Here is a 22,220-nt window from a genome sequence, read left to right as displayed (position 1 = left end):
GGTTGGGTATTCCTTACGCTCATGGGCTCTCGCCAAAAGCATTTGACAAACATATACTAATAAAATTTATGCAAAGAAAAATGTTTAGTACGGAACGTTTTTCCCATGCATTAGCTGATCTTGTTCCTAAACCTAACAAATCTGGACCAAAACCAGTGAAAGATGCCAGTGATGATTTACTGACACTAGGTATACTTAGGCAGGACTTTGCTTTGTCGAGTAATGAATGGAGGGATGATCGTATGGACTTTAAAAAAGGTGGTGTTGGTTTCACAATCCAGAAAGTGGAGCAGTCAAACGCAGACGGGTGGAAAATGTTCATGCTGGACACGTCGAAAGGATTCACTCGTGCTGGTACAATACGCTTGAACGACTCGATTCGAACATACGTGTGGGCGCTGTTGGGCGCGCAGTCGCAAATGCGTTCCAACATCATCGGTAAGGGAACTGCTTACGACGCTCAGAAACAGTTCGTTTATAATGTTGAGGATGCTATCAATTCTCCAGTTGATCTACCGCGGGCCATCGACCGTTACCAAAAAGCGTTAGAAAACGCCAGATCGAAAGTCAATTACGTGTTCGGCGTGGGGTTGTACATGGCTCCGAGTGATATGCAACTGAGAATAAAAAAAGAGGTGGGTTATAACAACAAAATAGTCATAGCCACGGCGGACCAAAAGTTGGGTATCAACCCCGATATTAACACCCACTCTACCCCACACACCCAACCACGTGAAAAGGGTATAGTGGCGCCACCACCGGAGCCTAAAGTTCATGTGCCCCCCACACACACCCATATGCATGTGGGGGTACCCCCCTATCAGCAGCATATTGATAATAAAACAGCCCTAGTGGTTGGTGGGGTAGCTTTGGGACTTATTTGGTTAAAGATTTCTTAGCCGCTACGTACACCAGACCCGCCACGGCGACGATGGCTGCCCACAGGTTTTGACTGAGCCACATGGCAGTTTTAGACAGAGCGCTCAACAACCACGAGACGATGCTACCCAGGATGCCGGGAAGGGCTTCGGCTGCTTTACCAGCCAGTTTAGCTAGGCGTTCCCCGAGTTTTTTAATCCAGTCTTTAACACCCCCACCGCCACTTGGAGTTCCCCCGCCGCCGGCAGGCCCCACAGGTGTTCCCCCTGTCAGTGACACCACCAGGGTTGATATGATGAAACCCAATGCAGTTAGAATGCTGGCGATGGTGATCCCTTGCTCCCGGAACAATATCCGAATCCTGTTGGCTAAAGTTGTATCCTCATTCAGTATTCTATCGATTGTTTCCCGAATACGACTGATCTGGGATCGAAGCTGTTCACGATTCGAGGAAGCGGCTTCCAATCGTGTACGTCTCTCGTCTTCTAAATCGCGTAGTCGTTCATTGATACGACGCTTCATATCATCGTTTTCAGTTTCGTTGAGTTTGGTTTTTTCCTTAGCGATGTGCTCGTCGATTTCGTTCAGTTTCCCCATGTTGTTCACGAGTTCTCCACGCACGCGTTTCACGGCTTCGTCTAAGCCGTACAGTTCCCTTACCGGAAAGTCAAACCCCGGTAACGGTTTGTCCCAGTAGGTGCTCAACAGTTTTTCTATGCTGTCTGAGGCTTCTGTAGCACGCTGTGGTGTCATTTCATCTCTAGTGGTGAGGTGGGATCTGGTAGCTTGCAGATCTTCTTTAACGGCCTTAGGTATTGCACCACCGTAATCATTCATGTTTAGATTTGTACGGATAAATTCGACACCATGGCGGCTGGCTAGAGTTGACAAGGCCAGTGGTTTTTTATTGCTCTTGTTAAAGAGGTCAACCCCTGGGTCAGACTTAAGACGTAGAACACCCTTTGTATCAATAAAAAAATTCTTATGGTATCGACCCTGTGGTTCAACGTAGTTTTTATCTCTTCTTAAACTTTCGTAATAATCATTTACCGTTGTTTCCAAGAGTTCTTGGTTCAATGGCGAACTAGTAAATGAGGTCTCCTGCTCATCATCGAATGCCTGGGCACTAGCGCCCGGCATCTCCGTCATATCTATATCTTCATCCATTAGTATTAAAAATATATTTCTTTTATATAACAATGTACGGCAGAAAATTAGATCCTTTCAGAAAATTGAGAGAGCCATTAGGTGCCAGAGCCGTGCGCCAGTCGGTGACCATCACAAACAATCCCAGCAAGATAGACCAGAATCAAACTCTGCTGGTTAGATTTCCAAACCTTGGTGAGAATGACCTCATTGTACCAGGCACTGTTCGACTGGCGTTCAATATCACGTTGACCTCCGACAACGACAAACGTGAGCTAGTGCGGAACGTGGGTCGAGCTATCATCAAGAAAACGACCGTCAAGATCAGCGGTAACGAGGTGCTGAGCATCGACGACAGCGACGTGTTTCACTGCTACAGGGATCTCTGGAAAAGCGAGGGAGAACGAGTCAATGATGTGTACCAGGGCATCAGTAAATCAACCCGGGCGCGCATAGGATACGTCTTCACGACAGACCAGCAAGACAAGCTATCGGACGGTGAAAAGGCCATCGCTCTAGCATACGGAAATCGATTCTGCGTGCCGCTCGACTTCGAGTTGCTCACGGGACACGAGCCGTTTTACCAGGCCGCGCTGGGTGATAGGCTCGAATACGAGCTCACGTTTAACGACTATAGCAAAGTAGTGCGTACGCCGAACGGTGATGAGGCCAGTTATACCATAGACAACATCTCTCTGGAGTTCGACATGGTCACTAGCCCGGAGCTGGCCAGGCAGGTTCGAAGCCAGTACTCTGGGAAGATGGCTATCCTGTACGATCGCGTACTGAGGCATAGATCAGTCGTGCGAGATAAGAGCGACACTGTGTGGAATATCAACCTGAACGTGCCGGCGCGATCGATGAAAGGTATCCTGGTCGTACCCGTGGAGGATTACGAGCCATTCCGGAGGGACAGCGAGAAGTTTTTCAACCCCGAGATTGAAAAGGTGGAAGTGACCATCGAGGGCGTGCCAAACCAGCTGTTCAGTCATGGTATGAGACCACACCAGCAGTGGGATGAGATAAAAAAGCTACCAGTGGGGGACTACATAACAAAGGACCTGGACCTCGGCTCCGTGCAGATCGGTGAATACCTGACCACCAAGTATGCCCTATGGTTGGACATGCGATCCACGGATGATGATAAACTGCACGGCAGCGGGCGTCGTATAGATAACGGCAGCGAAGGGATAACCATCCAGATTACTAAGAAGGCTCAAACCGCTGGTAAGTTGAAATTATATCTGTACGTTATTATGGACGCGCAACTTAATATAGACAATGGGAGATTCGTGCAAGCCATCTACTGATGGGGGAGACCCCCTGGGGTTACCCACTGACCCACACTGCGCCATAGTGTGCGGGCAGACTGGCTGTGGGAAGACCGTTTTCGTCTTGGATATGTTGGAGGGTTACTACAAGGATGTGTTCGATAACATCGTTATCATGTGCCCTACTCTGAGCATGAATAAAACGTACGCGCGACCTTGGGTGATGACGGACCCGGACGTACACAAAATCGACCCTGGAACACGCCTGCAGGACTGGTTGAAAGCTCTTCACGAGAAATTTAAAGGGGAACCGACGCTGTTTATACTGGACGACTGCAGCGCTAATCGCGAGATAACAAAAAAAAGAGACATGCTATCGTACCTGGCCTTCTCCGGCCGGCATGCAAATCACAGCGTCTGGGTGCTAACGCAGAAGTTCAACTCGGTGTTGAAAGACCTCAGGGAGCAGACGCGATGGGTGGCCTTATTTCACTGCAAGGACAGGGATTCGTTTGAGGAGTGTTTGAGAGAGAACGATGTGATGAGTAAATTAGAACGGGAACGGGTGAAGAAACAGCTCGCTGAAACTAAACACGCTAAGCTCGTTCTAAAAACCGACCAACCAGTAGCATATATAATATGCTAAAGCTAAGCAAAGCTAAGCTAAAGCTAAGCAAAGCTAAGCAAAGCTATGATATTTGAAGTATTTGTCGTGTGCAACTTAACCTTCATTTCTCTGTGTTTTGCCTGTATCGGGTATTATGTAGTTAAAACTAAATCTTACTTGTTATATTATAAGATGGAGTGTGAGGAATTGCTCGAACAATTGTCGTTGGAGGGTTCCCCCAGTGGGGATTCCCCCAAGCGAGAGAAACTGGTGGCGTTGGCTGTTGGCGGCAAAGCCAAACATTACTTTGGAGACTACACCCCGGATAAAATTCACAAAATGTCAGCCGAAGAAATCGATAAGCTGTACGCTAGATACGAGTCCCGGCTCGGAGCAGAAATGACAAAGACAATAGGATCGGCTATGACCCAGATATACACCGGTATTGTATCACACTTCCTTCCCATTCCACCAGAGCGCCGACTTTACCTGTGGGAGGACCTCGAGAAAGACCCTTTTATCGAACACGCCGTGAGCTCTATCAGCTGCGGGCTGTACCACAAATATGGTATGTTGTTGGCTCCAGTGACGGCGGCGATTATCACGGCAAAACATTGTCAATTTGAGAGAAAGAATAATAATAATAGTATAGATGGATGCTGCACAGGAAACCCCAGTGGAGGAGACCCCAGTGGTGGTACCCCCCACACCCCAAACAGTGAGTTCACAGGAACCAGTGACGGTGGAGACCACTTCAACAGTAACCAGACAGAAGAATCCTAAGAGAGTAGCTGCCGGTAAAAAACGGTGGTGTAACCAACATAAAGTGACCAACCCCCGACTGTTGTTGGCTGTAGGTGTAACTGCTGCCTTGGCTATCTCATGGTTATACGTGGGGGTACCCTCCCACAGTGAGCCACCACCCACCCACAACAGTGGGGGTATGGGGGTATCCCCCATGGTAGACCCGCATATCATGTTATAATTTTAATATTTTATATCATATACATAATGTCTGAGGGGAAAACGTTCGTCAACGACGCATACCACGCCACAGTGGTCGCCAGTCTAGCCGTAGGGTACGCTCGGTTGACTAAAATGGTGCTTAAACAACCAACTATCAAGCTAGATTTCAACCTGCAGGATATGGGTATGCTCATAATGAACCTTGGTATGGCGATGGCCACAAAAGACATCCTAGTAAAACAAGGAATAATACCTGATAATATAATGAAATAAATATAGGGATGGCCACGATAGCTATGATGGTCGGTGGGGCGTTAGTGAATGCCCTGGCATTTTCCGGGAGTAATTTCCTCTTCTCGAAACTACGAGATGATCACGCGGCTGAAATACAGGAAGAAAGGAAGCGGCACGATCTCGCTACTGAGAAATTACAAAGGGCACAGGCCGAGTACGCTAAAAAACGCCTCCAGAGGATCGATTTTATTAACGAACAACTACAGCGTGAAAACCATGCCGTTCAAACATTCAACGATGTCGATGAAGCAATGAAAGAATACTATCTACTAACTGGTAAACAATTGGAACCGCTCAATAAACCCACACTCGCTCAGTACTACACACCATCCAAGGGACAAATGAATCGTGAACTGGGCTTCATAGTGTTGGGTATAGCAGCTACTGCGTTGGTTGCGAAGCAATTAAACTAAAATACCTTTATAAGTAAACATGAGACCCGCTCCATATCGATGCGAATACATACTTATGGGGAAGACCGAGGCCTGTGGTAGGAAATGCAGGAATCAGGGGTTCTGTTGTTTCCATATGGGAAGTCCTAACTACACGTGTTCTGTGTGTGGTATCGGGGTTAAAGGACACTACTGTCTATGTAAAGCTCACGGAGCGAACGTAGTCAGACATCAACTCATCTACGAGAATAAAAAAGGCTATATAAAAGAACGTAGGCGACTGCTCAAGATAGCCACTTAAGAGTTACCTCCCCTTACTGTGAAACCAATTAGATATTAGTTCTCTTAGGTGTAAACACAATGTCTACTGTAAGCGAGCTCAAGCGGGTCGCAAAACAGAGAGGTGTCATCGGGTATTCTCGAATGCGGAAGTCAGCATTGTTGAGATTACTAGGTTTAGAAGCCCCTCCTACAGTAAAACAATTAAAAGCTCAAGCAAAACAGCTTGGACACACGGGTTATTCAAACCTGGGGAGAGCCGGGTTAACCGCATTGTTATCACATGCCCCCGTAGCACGTCCCACTGTAAAACAACTGAAAGCCGAGGCACACGATTTGGGTTTAGGCGGGTATTCCCGTATGAGAAAACCACAGCTTATAGAATTATTACGACAGAATAGAGCTATTGACCTACAGTTCGTGAGCACTGAGCGCGCTGTAGGTAACTATTTGAGAGGTTGGCGCATGCACGTTGATAGAAACATAGACATTATAGATATCAAGCCTCTGATAGCTGATAAAGTCAACCAGGAACTAAATAATCTAGGAAGTATCAAGTTTCAGATCACAGTGAAAATGTCGCTCGATAAGCAGGTTGGGGGCCCCACAGGGGCCACTGAGTATGTTCAGCCTTACTTCCGAGGCCAACAAGAGGTCGTCACACATGCAGAGACCATTGACGCATCAATCGATACAAGTTTTCAGCAGATACGAGAATACCTAGAACGCTACACACACTTGGGGTCCGGGTGGGCTGTAGATAAAATCGATAATGTCTATCTAGACATAGCTAACTACGTGCCGTTCAGAGGCGGGTCATACCTAGCCTTGCCTCCCTACTATAGGAACAAACATGCCATAGTAAACGTTAAGAATAGAGGAAACGATTGCCTTAGGTTAGCTATCAGGTCAGCCTTATTTCCAGCTGGTAAGAATTCAGATAGGCTTTCTAGTTATCCCCAAGACGATGGGCTTAATTGGGATGGTATAGATGAACCCACCCCCATATCCCAGATCACTAAAGTAGAAAAACAGAATAATCTGGCTATAAATGTCTTTGGGCACGAAGGTAACACAACAATAGTACACAGGGTCAGCCCGGTGAAGGATCGCCAAGTTATCAATATATTCATGATCCAACTAGGTGAAAAGTATCACTACACGTGGATAAAACATCTCAGCCGGTTGTTGCACGACCAGTCGAAACACGATGGGGAAAAACACTTTTGTGTACGATGCCTACACGGTTTCAGTCGAGCTGATTTATTAGAATCCCACCGGGATGATTGCCAAGGTGTGGGGCAGACGGCCATACGAGTCGACATGCCTAAGGAAGGTGAAAATATCCTAAAATTCAGTAACCACAAGAACCAAATGTCTGTACCTTATATTATATACGCCGACTTCGAAGCCTTAGTTGTGGGTGGGGATTCCCCCACACCCCCTAGTGGGGGTAGCTTCACCCACAAGACACAAGAGCATAAAGCCTGTTCGTTTGGATACATTGTCGTCCGTTGTGACGGGGAAACGAAAGCTCCGGTAGTGTATAGGGGCCCTGACGCGGCTGAAAGGTTTCTAAAGTGTTTGCAGGAGGAAGAAAAAATTATTAGGAATGCATTGTATAGAATCGCTCCCATGCGTATGACCCTAGCCGACAGGCTAGCTCACGCTAGTAGCACTAACTGTCACGTGTGCGACTCACCACTTAACGGTGATTCGGTGAGAGATCACTGCCACATAACTGGTAAGTATAGAGGCGCCGCTCACAACGCGTGCAACCTCAAGCTTAAAATCAACCCTAAGACAATAAACATCCCCGTTGTCTTTCACAACTTGAGAGGGTACGACTCACACTTGATCATGCAGGCCATCGCGAAAATCGATGGTAATATAACGTGCATCCCCAACAACATGGAGAGATACATCTCCTTCAGCTTAAACGGACTTAGGTTCATTGACTCGTTTCAGTTCCTCCTGTCGTCACTCGACAGTCTGGTCAAGGCCAACAATACCTTCCCTATCACCGATCGATACACAGACGCCGAGACTAGACCCCTGCTTATGAGGAAGGGTGTGTACCCCTATGAGTACATGGATAGTTGGGCCAAGTTCACCGAGACCAGACTACCCCCTATTGACTGCTTTTATAGCAAGCTGAATGAGGCGTCCGTCTCACGAGATGATTACTCGCACGCGACTAACGTATGGAATAAACTGGGTTGTAAGAACCTGGGTGATTATCACGACCTGTACTTGAGGACAGATGTACTGCTGTTAGCCGACGTGTTTGAAACGTTTCGGCAGACATGTTTAAAGCAGTATAAACTCGACCCCGCATGGTATTACACCAGCCCAGGTCTGTCGTGGGACGCCTTGCTTAAAAAGACCGGAGTTAATTTGGAATTGCTCACAGATTACGACATGCACCTATTCATTGAGAAAGGCTTGCGAGGTGGGATTTCCATGGCATCCAAACGATACGCTAAAGCAAATAATCAATACGTGAAAGGTTACGATCCTAACAAGCCAACCAATCATATTCTCTACCTCGACGCAAACAACCTGTACGGCTGGGCCATGAGTCAGTATCTACCTACAGGGGGATTCGAATGGGTACCCCACGTTGATGTTATGGGGGTTGCACCAGATTCGAACAAAGGGTATATCCTCGAAGTTGACTTAGAGTATCCCAAGGAATTACACACATCGCACAACAGCTACCCCCTGGCCCCCGAACGTATGAGGGTTAACCCAGACTGGATGTCTGAGTACCAACATAACTTGTCAGGTGGGTGTGTGACAGACGTTGAAAAACTCGTGCCTAACTTAATGAATAAGACCAAGTACATCGTTCACTATCGCAACCTACAGCTGTACCTGTCGTTGGGTATGAGACTGACCAAAATACACAGGGTGCTCATGTTCGACCAGAGCCCATGGATGGAGCCCTACATCAGAATGAACACAGACCTACGAAAAAAAGCCACCAGTGATTTTGAGAAAAATCTCTACAAGCTCATGAATAACTCGGTGTTTGGTAAGACTATGGAGAACCTGAGGAAACGCGTAACCGTGAAGCTGGTTAGATCTAGTGAGGAAGACAAGCTCAGGAAATTGATAGCCAGTCCGGCATTCAACCGTAATAAAATATTTACAGACAACCTGGTTGCCATACACATGAAGAAAAGCCACATAAAATTCAACCGGCCTGTTTACGTGGGGATGAGCATCCTCGATTTATCCAAACACCTGATGTACGACTTTTACTACAACGAGCTCAAGAAACAGTACGGCGACAGGTGTGAAGTACTGTACACTGACACGGATTCCCTGCTGATGGAGATTCGAACCGAGGACGTGTACGAGGACATGAAAAAACACCTCGATTTATACGACACCAGCGACTACCCTAAGACCCATGCCCTACACAGCACGGTAAATAAAAAGGTCCTAGGTAAGATGAAGGACGAGTGTGCTGGCACGCCCATAGCCGAGTACATAGGTTTGAGACCTAAGATGTACTCCATACTGAAAGCCGATAATAGTGAGATCCGGAAGGCTAAGGGGGTTAAGAAGTATGTGGTGAAACAACACATCAAACACGCCAGATTCAAGGAAGCCCTGTTCAAGACCCGTACCTTTAGACATAAAATGAACACACTTAGAAGTGATGGACATAAGATATACGGACTGACTATAAACAAGACGTCCCTGTCGCCTATGGACACAAAACGTTGGATAGCTATTGATGGTATAAACACATACGCGTATGGACATGAAAAAATAGCGCAGCTGAAAAGCGCAGTAGATAAGCTAGCTAAACTAGCGCGAGTACCCCCGGAGGAAGCCAAAGCGTGGCTTGAAAAACAAGCCCTGTGGCAGATCTATTTACCGGCACCACGCTACGTGCCTAGAAGGAGGTTCGGTATTAACATACCTAATAGCATTCACCAGGCAGACCTACTGTTCCTACCCCACGACAAGAGGTACAAGTATGCCTTAACCGTAGTGGATGTAGCCAGTCGTTACAAGGAAGCCGAACCCTTGACCACGAAAGATTCGGCCCAGGTAGCCAGAGGATTCGAACGCATATACAAACGCAGCCCGCTGACGTGGCCAACAGAGCTGCAAGTTGACCCCGGACGGGAGTTCATGGGTGCCGTGTCACAACTGCTAGCCAAACACGATACAAAGGTCAGACGTGGCACGGCCGGAGCCCATCGCAGCCAAGCCATAGTTGAGAGATTTAATAGGACTTTGGCTGAGCGCTTGTTCGGCTATCAGTATGCTAGGGAGATGGCCACCCCTGGAAAACGATCGACTGAATGGGTCACGAGGTTACCCAAGGTGGTGTCGGCAATCAACCATGAAGTCACCCGTCTCACCGGTAAGAAACCGGCAGACGCTATCAAACTAAAATCAATAGTTGCAAAGTCGGCCGCTCCATTACGTGGGAAGGAGAAACAGATACCAGATAGGGCCCTAGTGAGGTATCTATACCAGCCGGGGGAACACGAGGGCGATAGCCGTAAGCGAGCCACCGATCCTATATGGTCAGTCAAAACTTACAACATAGATAAAGTGGATATAAAAGCCGACGAACCTAACTTGTACTACTTGAGGGATGGGCCGGGTAGGGGATTTGTAAGAGAAGAATTATTGATCGTACCGTACGGCACAGTATTACCTCCTACCAAGGCACAGTAATTACCGCCAACTTTTTTATAGTAGGGGTAATAGTAGCAAGAGCTAATGGCCCAACCAACGTCTTATTTACTAAATAAGGCTTTGTAGAGACATTTCTTGAAAGTGAGCCAGAACTGTCATTCCCTATACTACTGTTGTGCCTGGGCAAACATGTCATGTAACATTATTCTATTTTCACTCTCCATACTGAGGGGTGACAGCGCAGACATCCCCTTAATTTCTGGAAACTGCAGCTCTTATTTGAACCCAGATGGACTGTAAATGTTATTACTGATGTGTTTAAGCAAGTAGTCTTTGCTGGTTGTAAGAGGCTTGTGGTCACACATTCAAAAAGTGCTAGAAGTTAACCATAGCCAGTAAATGTGATTCTGCTGTTTAACCATCAAAGTGCTTGAGAAGCATGCCAGTTATGTCAAAGACCCATGTTTGATCGATACAATGTGTTAATTAGATATCATGTTTTCCCTGCTGTGATATTGCTGGAATATTGCTAAACCATATATACTCACTCAATCAGCAAGACTATTGCTGACAGGTGGTCAACTGCATTCATTCACTGACAGACAAGCATTTCTTCACTGGTCTAAACTTTCTCCAGGGAAAATCTGGCCTTGGCCAAACCTTCCCTGTGGAACGTGTCATATTTGCAATTTCACTTTCTTAGTAAAGTACAAATTCTAGTACTTCTTTGGTTGAGTCCCATCCGGGATTCGAACTTGCACCCTCAGAGTCAGGCACCCAATCGCCAGCACACAAAGTCAGCCGCCTAGCCCGCTCAGCCACCGCAACTTCCCCAGGGCAGTTTTAATCTTCAGTAACCCATATATGTCGTATGAGGTGATTAACAGAATCAGGTTGTCAGGCTTGCTAACATGGTTGACACATGTCACCGTAGATCAGTTGCGTACATCAGTGCTCATGCTGTTGATCACCAACTCAATTGATCCAGACTCAATTGTAGACAGACTGCTGCCATTTAGCTGGAATATTGTGCGGCGCAAAACTGATATCACTTTCTTGCTCACTCATAATAACAATAGATGTATCTAAGTTCTGTAGTACATGAAACACGCAAATGATTGATGAGAGTGATAACAGGACTGTAAGAAATGATCAATGATAACATCTAACTGTGACCTTGTGGTTTGTACAGTGTCTGCATGGCCAAACCTTCCCAACTAATACTGAATGTCCCACTGTCATGTCATTGTTAAAATATCACTGGAGACATAGTAAAACCAAACCATTTCACTTTGTCCCACATTGATGACTGCTCAAGTGCAAGGTCTCCATGCTATCTCTTCCAGTTCCGTAACCGTCTGCCTGGCGAGCCCTTGGTGATCTGTCACTTCCATGAATGGTTGGCCGGAGTGGGTCTCCTCTACACCCGTACCAGAAAATTGGACGTCAGCACAATCTTCACAACTCACGCCACACTCCTGGGTCGATACCTGTGTGCTGGAAAACTAGACTTCTACAATAACCTGGACAGTGTAAGACATTACCACTGCATAAACATGTGGTTGAGAATGAGAATTAGATAATTTTTTAACACTCAGATCACATATCCTCTGTATGTAGTTTGTGTGTTCTGTTTATCATTTAATACTGCTATCTTTTTTGTTATTTCAGATTGTTAATATTTGTTTTAAATGGCCTATAAAAGGGTGTAGCTCTCTATTGTCTCCCTTTGGTCATTTGCTGCAGAAAATCATTAGAATTTTTCATCTTGATTTTGCTTCAAGTGTGCTCTTGAAATTTTAATGTGATGTTGTCATGGTAACGTACCTAATATTGCTCTGTTGGTGATAATTCCAAGCTAGTATTGTTCCCCAATAACAAGACTCACTATACAAGTGGAATATTTTGTAAAAATGATGTAGAACTAAAACTCTCTCATACACACATGAATTTTGGTTCACAATTTTAATCACTGGATTGATTGTTTCTTTTTTTATATTTATCTTCTGTTGTTAAATTTACCCAGCTGGCGTTAAGCAACAAACATAATGTCACACAGTCAGTGAGGTTTCATAAAAAAAATACAGTGACAGAAACCCATGAAGATCTGGGTTAGAATTAACCTTCAATAACCAATGCTTGTCGTAAAATACAACTATCAGGATCAGATGATCAAGTTCACTGACTTGGTTGACCTATGTCGTATCCCAGTTGCATAAATCAATGCTCATGTTGTCGATCAGTGGATTGTCAGGTCCAGACTGGATTAGTTACAGTCCGCTGCTATATAGCTGGAATATTGCTGAGTGTAGAGTAAAACCAACCACACTCACTCAATGTTATGGACTATGTAAACAGTTCATTTTATCTGAGTTTGATATTGAAGAAACCTCATGGATAGCAACTTCATTCTATTTCGTGAATGCAACATTTTGATACAGATTCTTTTACCATTGTTAGCATTGCTTTTACGACAATCATGAAGTTGTCAACAGTATCAATCTGTATCAAAACATTGCACTCATGAAATAAAGGAAGTCTTCATCTATAAAGTTTGTTCATTATTGTACTTTCCAACTTCTAAAGTGCCACTCAGAGAAGTTATCCTGGATTGGACATCAATACAAAATGATCGCTAAAGAAGCAGTTTTAAGGTCGCAAGCCTTTATTTTGAGGCAACCTAAGTTTGACACACAAAGTTTGACACAGGAGTGTTTGACTCTAACAGATATTCAATGTGAACTTGATGATGGTTTGGAAAGATGTTTTCCAGTCATCGTTCTTGTTCCACAGTTCAATCTAGACAAAGAAGCAGGAGACAGACAGATCTACCATCGGTACTGTATGGAGCGGGCGGCCGTCCACTGTGCCCACATCTTCACAACTGTGTCTGACATCACTGGCGTAGAGGCAGAACATCTACTTACACGCAAACCAGGTACGGATGGATTCTTATGTCTGTTAGTCCTTGTGATTGAGAATGGGTCAGAATAGGTCAAGCTTGTTGAAAATGTTTACCTTTAAGTATTGGGTGTCTTTTTCTTTTGACATACCTGACAGTGGAGCATTGCTCATGTTATTGACCACCAGGGATGTTTCATCACTTAGAACAGAATTCTTTCTCTTATTCTATATATATGGGGACCCATGAAGACCCGCGCGATAGCTCATGCTTGTCTAAATAGGCGACTAACGGGATCAGGTGGTCAGGCTTGCTGACTTGGTTGAAACTTGGTCATTGGTTCCCAGTTGTGCAAAGCGATTTTCATGCTGTTGATTACTCGAATATCTGGCCCCGACTAGATTATGTACAGACCACCACCATAGCTAGAAATGAGTGGAATATTGCTGAGTCAGTGAGTGTGGTGTAAAACTAAACTCACTCACTCACTCACTCACTCACTCACTCACTCACTCACTCACTCACTCACTTTACTTATGGGCCATCTTTGGCTTGCTTTACCACTTATACAGAGAAATGAGGTTACTTCAAAGGGTGTTCAAACCAATCAGATAGAATAATACATCCACGTCAGTGTACAGTTTGCATTATTCCTTCTGCAGGTATCTGTTTGTGTTCTGATATATCCAGATTATATTTGGGGCAGTGTGGTAGCCTAGTGGTTAAAGTGTTTGCTCATCACGAAGACCTGGGCTCAATTCCATACATGGATACAATGTGGCAAACCCATTTCTGGTGTCCTTTGCTGTGATGTTGATGGAATATTGTTAAAAGGGCAGTAAAACAAACTCACTCACTCACTCACTCACTCACTCACTCACTCACTCACTCTGTTACTGAAATGTTGCAAAAAGCAACATAAAACCAAACTCTTTCAATCTCGGACACAAACTGTTTTTGAAACTACTAACAATTTGACAGCACTGCCATGTATATGTGTCAATCTATTTCCAGATGTGATCACACCCAATGGGTTGAACGTGATCAAGTTCAGCGCTATCCACGAGTTTCAAAACCTGCATGCTGTTTACAAGGAGAAACTACATGAGTTTGTTCGTGGTCACTTTTATGGGTCAGTTGCCATTTATATTTCACACAGAAAGCATAAACGGATTTGTGGAGTCTGACAGTAGTTTCTGCCCAGTTACCTCAAATATTTTGTTATCGGATCATGATATTCTCAGTGGATCATGATGCCATTGTTGTCAGATCATAATGTCATTATAATCAGATTGTGATACCATTGTTATCTGTTCATATTCTCAATGGATTGTCATACCATTGTTACTGGATCATGATGCCATTGATATTGGATCGTGATGAAATTGTTATGGGAATGTAATGCCATTGTTGTTTGATCATGATACCATTGTTATTTGATCGTGGTACAATTGTTTTTGAATCGTGATAACATTGTTATTGGATCGTGCTGCCATTGTTGTTGGTTCATGATGTCATTATTATTGGATTGTTATCAGATTGTGATATCGTTCTTAATGGATTGTGATGTCATTGGACGAGATGCCATTATACCATTGCTTTGATGTTGGCTTAATTGCATCGTTTACGATATACTTCTGTAGCTAACAAACATGCTTTCTAAAGAAAATTTCAGGTCTCTACTGCAAATCAAATGATTGGTGCCAAAATCCTGAATCCCATGAGACAGTCAGCATAATGGTGTTGTGTTGTGTTGCAGGCATTATGACTTCAACCTGGATAAGACATTGTATGTGTTCACAGCTGGCCGGTATGAGTTTTCAAACAAGGGAGTGGACATGTTCATTGAATCACTTGCTCGACTGAACCATTATTTGAAGGTACAGTAAAACTTTTAAGTTTTAAACTTAACCTAAGGTTTAAATAAATTTATGTCTTACAGCATTTTCTGTCATACAGTCATGATGGGAGCTTTTATGTGTATTTTGCTGTGTGTTTATATAAGGTATTCCAGCTCCTCTATATGGCTTATCTTCCCAATGTAATATGCCATCTTCCACATGAGTATTGTGTAACACTAAGGTTCCCTTATGTAATATGTAAGACTTATCAACCCCTGAGTATTGTATAAGACTTATCTCCCCTTGTGTATTGTGGAACACAAATGTTCCCCTGTGTATATGTAAGACTTATCTCCCCATGAGTATTGTATAAGACTTATCTCCCCTTGTGTATTGTGGAACACTAATGTTCCCCTGTGTATTGTCTCAGGCTTCAGGGAGTGACGTGACCGTGGTGGCATTTCTCATCCTCCCAGCCAAAACCAACAACTTCAACGTGGAGTCACTCAGAGGTCAGGCTATTGCCAAGCAGCTCCGGGAAACGGTGCAACATGTACAGAACTCTGTCGGGAAGAGGATGTTTGAAATCTGTTTAAGGTACGAGTGTGTTTGTTACAAAGTCAGTTCAGATATGCCTTTGTATGTCACAGAGATGAAGAATGAATACAGTTTTATGGATATGCAACTTGGTGGTGGATTGGTGGAGTCGGATTCAGTCTTTCTTACGTGGAGTTCCTTAATCCTAATGGTGTCTGGTTTCACCAACACAGGTTTGACAGCATTTACAGAGATACTAGTGAATCATGTCTGTATGTTACAGGGGCAGTATACCTAACGGCGATGACCTCCTCGAACAGGATGATGTGGTGAAACTCAAGAGATGTATATATGCAGCACAAGTAGGTCACAGTTCGTACTGGCACGGTCATGTGACTGGTGGTGTAGTAGTAATTGTACATCCAAGCCCAAACCTGTGTCAAAACTACTGACAATAAATGATGTCTCTTGCTGTTTCCTTGGTAAACTGAAACATGGATCCACTAGAGCTATAGCTACAGAACTAGCATTGGTCTGGACTAGTACTAACAACCACACACATATGTACACAGGTCGCTATGAAAGTACAGTAATCTTGAATCTGACTTAAAAACCCATTTCTTTGTAGAAGAGGGGTAACCTAATGCATTCACTCATAACACCAAAAACCTGGGTTAGATTCACTAAAGCTTACTGACTCACTCACCAAATCCCACCACACGTTACCACATTATGATGATTACGTAAAATACCTACATCCTTTTCTAAACATTAGACAATTGCAGGATTGCTAGGTAGGTGCCAATTGTTTTAGTGATATATGCTTAAGTGTTCCTTTATTAATAGCATTTTGGTTGACAATAACTGACTAATGAGATCAGGTGGTCAGGTTTGCTGACTTGGTTGACACATGTCATCGTATCCTAGTTGCATAGATTGATGATCACGTCGATCACTGGATTGTCTGGTTCAGACTGGATTATTTACAGACCACTACCATATAGCTGGAATGTGGCTGAGTACCACATTAAACAACACGGAATCGGTCAATTGTAGACATGTGCAATATATTATAGAGCATCTATTTCATCTGTTGGATGAATAATGTTTATTTACTAAGCACCATAATAAATATCTGTTAAATATATACATCAATGTTTGTATATGTCCATTAAACAAACTTGAACGTTTTGGAAGACTGTCAATGAAGAACCCACAGAACTCAAATGGATTCTCCCTTACTATTGTAGTTCTTTCCAATTTGTTCCTGCATTTTTCTGTCTGTCTGTTTCAGCGTCACAGTCTTCCTCCTATATGTACTCATAATGTAGTCGACGACCATGACGACAAGGTCCTCAACGCTCTGCGGAGATGTCAGCTATTTAACAAGAGAGAGGATAGGGTTAAGGTAATCTGTTTCTGCCAAAGCAAAAAAAATATAGTGCAAGTAATTTTGTATCGTTTCCTTTGGATACCCATACAGTCTTGTTAATGTTTCCAAAACGCAGAGATTCAGTAACAGACCATGCCCATATATAGACTGATGTTTTCACATTTTTGATGTAGTGGTCATCATTATTGACCTGAATCATGTCACCAGTAATGAAATGTTTGTGTTTTAATACTTATGAGTCTGTAAAGTTCCTTTTTTTTATAAGAACTGACTTCAATATGATTTGGTATTTTTTTAATTGGTTTTTCCATCTGAAGTAAAATGCCAGACTATAACCCACATGTTTTCTCGAGCTGTTTCAAGGACCATAAGAATTGTGCCTCCGCTTGCTTTGAAACAAAGCTTCCCTCCTCTAATGTGTAATTTATTGTTCCAGGTCATATTTCATCCAGAATTTCTTAATTCCACTAATCCACTTTTTGGTCTGGATTATGAAGATTTTGTGAGAGGCTGTCATCTTGGTGTCTTCGCCTCCTATTATGAACCGTGGGGATACACACCAGGTAGGAAGCATCTTCATCAGATAGAGTTTTATACTGCCACTCACTGCAGCTATATGGTGGTGGTCTGTAAATAATCGATTTGGAATAAGACAGTCCAGTGACCAATAGCGTTATCATTGGTCTACTGACTGCAATGAAATGTGTTAACCAAGTCAGGGAAGAAAACTCGATCCCATTAGTGAAGAGCAAGTCTTATTCTAACCTGGATCTTCACAGGTCCAATGGATGTGAGTGGTGGTGATGGATGCGATGTTCTGTCTTCTTTGTTTGTATGGTGTCACACCCAATCCCATTATTCTACTGAAGGATGGTGTGTCTCCCAAAGTCACATATGATAGTTCATATGATATAGGATCTGTAAGTCTTGGGAGGCACTACTTTCGGTACTAAGCTGCGTCCTGGCTCCCTTTGTGCTTGCCAGCATGCGATATGAGAGGCGATTTCCAGCTTACTTCTCATACCATATTTCCAGTGACAAGCATATTTTCAAAAACCAGTTCTTGACAAACATAGCATTACTAGACCAGACCAAGTGTACAACCATGCTTGGCTGTCACAGCTGTTGACAATTGGCCAATGTGGGAATGGTTATGTTATCAGTTTTTTACTGTCAACTGACAACATTAGACCATTTGTCAACTGACAACATTAGACCATTTGTAAAGGTATGAAACGTCATTTGTCACCAGAAGTACTAAGATCTCATGAAGTTCTGTGACCTTTTCACAGGCCCTATTATTACTCTAGTTGAAAGTTATGCCAAGAGACAAGTTAGGAATAATAGACACCAAACTTAATAGTTGGGAATCCCTAGTTTATCTTGGTCAGACTTGATGATCATTGGACCTTCCCTGCTGTTACTTACTGTCTCCCTCGTCTCTGCAGCGGAGTGCACAGTGATGGGTATCCCCAGCATCTCCACCAACCTGTCTGGTTTCGGCTGCTTTATGAATGAACACATAGCAGACCCAAAGTCCTATGGTATCTACGTTATAGACCGGAGGTTCAAGAGTCCTGAGGACTCGATCAAGGAGTTGGCTCAGGTAGGTCTTCAATCTGTTTTTTGAAGATTCAGCAGTTCTGTGCTCAATGGTCCTGTAAGGTGGCATGAGCGGGTCTGTGGTCACGGGTACCACATACTGGCATGGATGGGTCTGTGTGCAAGGATACCACATACTGGTATGGGTGCTTCTGTGTTCAAGGGTACCACATACTGGCATGTGTCAGTCTGTTCAAGGGTACCACATACTGGCATGGGTGGGCTTGTGTTCAAGGGTACCACATACTGGCATGGGTGGGTCTGTGTTCAAGGGTACCGCATACTGGCATGGATAGGTCTGTGTTCAAAGGTACCACATACTGGCATGGGTGGGTCTGTGTTCAAGGGTGGCACAGTGTGCCATGTATGTTTGACTGCAATTTTGGATTGCACAGATGTAGAGATGTATATGCTGAGGCTACAAATCTTTATTCTTGTACATTGACATAGCATGATTTTATCATTCACAGAAATTAGCTAGAACCTGTTTAACAATCACAACAATCTCAACAAATATAACTTAAACTTAAACTATGTTTAACAAAGACTAGAGGGAACTGAAGACCTGTATACCAGTCAAGCATTTAAACACAATATGTTTGTTTTGTTAATTAATTAATTACCATCAAACAAAGTTGATTTGGCACCTATAAGGTTGATGTATGCCACTAAGTGGCTGAGCTGACACTGAGCTGACACTGAGCTGACACTGAGCTGACACTGTGTAACTTCACTAATCATGCCACATATATCATATTTGGGATTTCACTTTCTCAGTAAATATGACATATGTTACATTTGACCACTTTCTAAATGGTATCGTGTAATCATTCACTAATCATGTCGGTAATTGGGTCTTTGGGGTAGTAAATCAGTTCGCTATGGCCATTAATTCGCTACTCACGAGTTTGTTATTCGCGTATGTATCTGTGTTTAAGGACACCACACACTGACATGTATTTTTCTGGTCACAAGTTTACCATTTTGAGAACATGTGAGATCTGGACAGATACTCATTGTTTTCTTCTTGTGTATTACAGCACATGTTTGACTTCACATGTCTGTCGCGGAGACAGAGAATTATACAGAGAAACCGCACAGAGCGACTGAGTGAACTACTCGACTGGAGGAATCTAGGCATCGTAAGTACATTCATGGACGAACAGAGAGGAAGGACAGAAGGATGCACAGACAGACATCTCCATTACTCTCTTGGAGTCAATACTGTCACCAGTTCTGATTCTAATAACAAGAAATAACAAGAAATTTTCACTCATGCCTAGAATGTACTGACATATATATTAGTGCCAGAAATATTTGCGGCACTTACTATGAATGTTTGCAAACAAACAGAAAACCAGCTATCTTGACAATGAGAGAGTGAATAATTATTGTCATATCAGCACTATTTCATATTTCAGCCATATTGTGACGAATGATGAGAATGAAGATTTGAGGATATTACTAGCAATGAATTTTGTAATGAATTTAAGAGTATCAATATGAAATATAATGTACAACTGACAAGACATGAATAAGCCATCTGAAAAGCTGGCGATTCTGCATTAAAGCTGTCATTTTTGTAAACATTGGTCAACTGGTTAAAGGTTGAACTCCAGACATGGTTGTAAAAGCACATTGTGACTTGTGACTACGAGTTGTGACTGGTTGCAGCAATAGTATGTCATTGGAGTTTTGCAAAGAGTGGTCAGTGTGAGGAGCTTTGTGTATTGAACAGATTGAAGAATGTCAAGAGTCACAACTCCTGCATATTATCTTTATGTCTTGCTTCACAGTTTGGCAATGATGCCAAGTTGCAGAGGTTAGTAAAACAGTTGGAGAGGTCAGTTACCAAAGTGAAATTTAAAATTCAAGTTAGAAAAGTAAAATCTAAAAATTCTAGAATGAAGTATGTGAGACCATATGGAGAGAACATCTGAGGTAAAATGTATCTGTTTCAGTATTATCGGAAGGCTAGGTCGCTAGCTCTACAGCAGACACATCCGGAGGCATGTTTAGAGGACAGTCTCTCGGTGAGTACAACAGTTCTGGGTTCAGGGTTTAGCTGTTCATCTTTCCTACTAGTCACACAAGGGTATAAACTGTCCATCATTATCTTGTACAATATACAACATTCCACCTGTGTAGTCACTATTATAGAATTCATCCAAGCCTGGTATAACTGAGAGTGAGGCAATTTGGTTCATCTGTTGAATACATGCTAATGTCAACACTTAAATCCAGATACTAAAGATATTGGAACTCCAGTGAAGAGGTAACTATATATGGTACAGTTGGAATTCATGAAGATCCGGGTTAGAATTGGCCTTCAGTAACCCATGCTTGTCGTAAGAAGCGACTAATGGGATTGGGTGCTAGGCTCCCTGACTTGCATAGATGGATGCTCGTGGTGTTGATCACTGGATGGTTCCAGATTTAGTTATTTACATACCACTGTCGTGTGGTTGTAATATTTCTGAGTGTTGCATAAAATTAAACTCACTCACTCTACAGTTGGACTGCATCAATTTTCAACAATCAGTAGGTTTGTCTCCTAAATCTCTGAGAATGGTAGGAACGTGTAAAGATCATACTTTTATTGACTTTCAATGTTTACATGACAATGTGCTTCTTTGCCAGAGGAGACCACGGCCAGGTTTTCAGGTGATCTGTTCATGTTGGAATGTTCATGTTTGAATTGTTTCCTTGCTGTAAAGCTTCAGCTGAATGTCATCTAGCAAATCACATAAACACCCAACTAGAGGTGGATGAAGTGAAGTTATGTCGACTCAACTCTCATTACTGAATACTGTTTTCCAATGTCCTAGTAGATCAGTCTGCTGATGAAGCAGTACGAATTCTAACAGAATCATTTTAGTCACTAGGTATGACCTAGGCTTTCAGGGTGTGCACTTTGACAAATCTTGAGAAATAATTTACTTGATTGGGTTAAGGCCTAAAACAAAAATGATAATGTGGTTCGATGACCCAACTGACCCTTGAATTCTGGTGCCTATCCTATATTTTGAAGCAAGTCTTTGAATGTCATTTAGAAGTGTAAATACATAAGAATGAAGATTTTATGGATATCAACTTCTTTATGAGAGAACACAACGTTTCGGAGTTAATGCTTACTCCTTCATCAGGTGATTGAGAAAGGGATACAGAGGTGTATTTATATGTACAGGTAAAACAATAACAAAGTAACAAGTGGAATGAGTTAACGAAAGCTAGTATAAACAAGCACTGATAGGAAGCCGATAGTTAAGATAACAATGATGGAAGCCAACGGTAATGCATTACAGTTGATTGGATATGTTTACATAACATGATTGGGGATAAGGATGGAAGCCAATGGTGATACATTACGCATGATAGGATGATGTACATAACACACGATAGGGGGTGAGCATGTATACATGAGGGTTGGTGATGTACAAACA

The 22,220-nt window shown here is 43.2% G+C and overlaps 1 protein-coding gene across 1 annotated transcript in view; it reads left to right on the top strand.

Moving 5' to 3' along the window:
- LOC137261453 (glycogen [starch] synthase-like) overlaps positions 1 to 22,220 on the top strand; it is a 38,890-nt gene that overhangs the window by 12,719 nt on the left and 3,951 nt on the right. Inside the window, exons 4-14 of the mRNA XM_067799204.1 lie at positions 11,849 to 12,034; positions 13,296 to 13,440; positions 14,419 to 14,536; positions 15,164 to 15,284; positions 15,676 to 15,842; positions 16,066 to 16,144; positions 17,077 to 17,190; positions 17,612 to 17,738; positions 18,624 to 18,781; positions 19,818 to 19,919; positions 20,739 to 20,810. Of these exons, the coding sequence (XP_067655305.1) occupies positions 11,849 to 12,034; positions 13,296 to 13,440; positions 14,419 to 14,536; positions 15,164 to 15,284; positions 15,676 to 15,842; positions 16,066 to 16,144; positions 17,077 to 17,190; positions 17,612 to 17,738; positions 18,624 to 18,781; positions 19,818 to 19,919; positions 20,739 to 20,810 (1,389 nt within the window). The remainder of the gene's footprint in view (positions 1 to 11,848; positions 12,035 to 13,295; positions 13,441 to 14,418; positions 14,537 to 15,163; positions 15,285 to 15,675; positions 15,843 to 16,065; positions 16,145 to 17,076; positions 17,191 to 17,611; positions 17,739 to 18,623; positions 18,782 to 19,817; positions 19,920 to 20,738; positions 20,811 to 22,220) is intronic.

This window comes from Haliotis asinina, chromosome 14 (genome assembly GCF_037392515.1).
Source record: "Haliotis asinina isolate JCU_RB_2024 chromosome 14, JCU_Hal_asi_v2, whole genome shotgun sequence".
Taxonomy (NCBI): Eukaryota; Metazoa; Mollusca; class Gastropoda; order Lepetellida; family Haliotidae; genus Haliotis; species Haliotis asinina.
The sequence above is the reverse complement of the archived record's forward strand: the minus strand, read 5'-3'. Positions and strand labels throughout refer to the sequence as shown.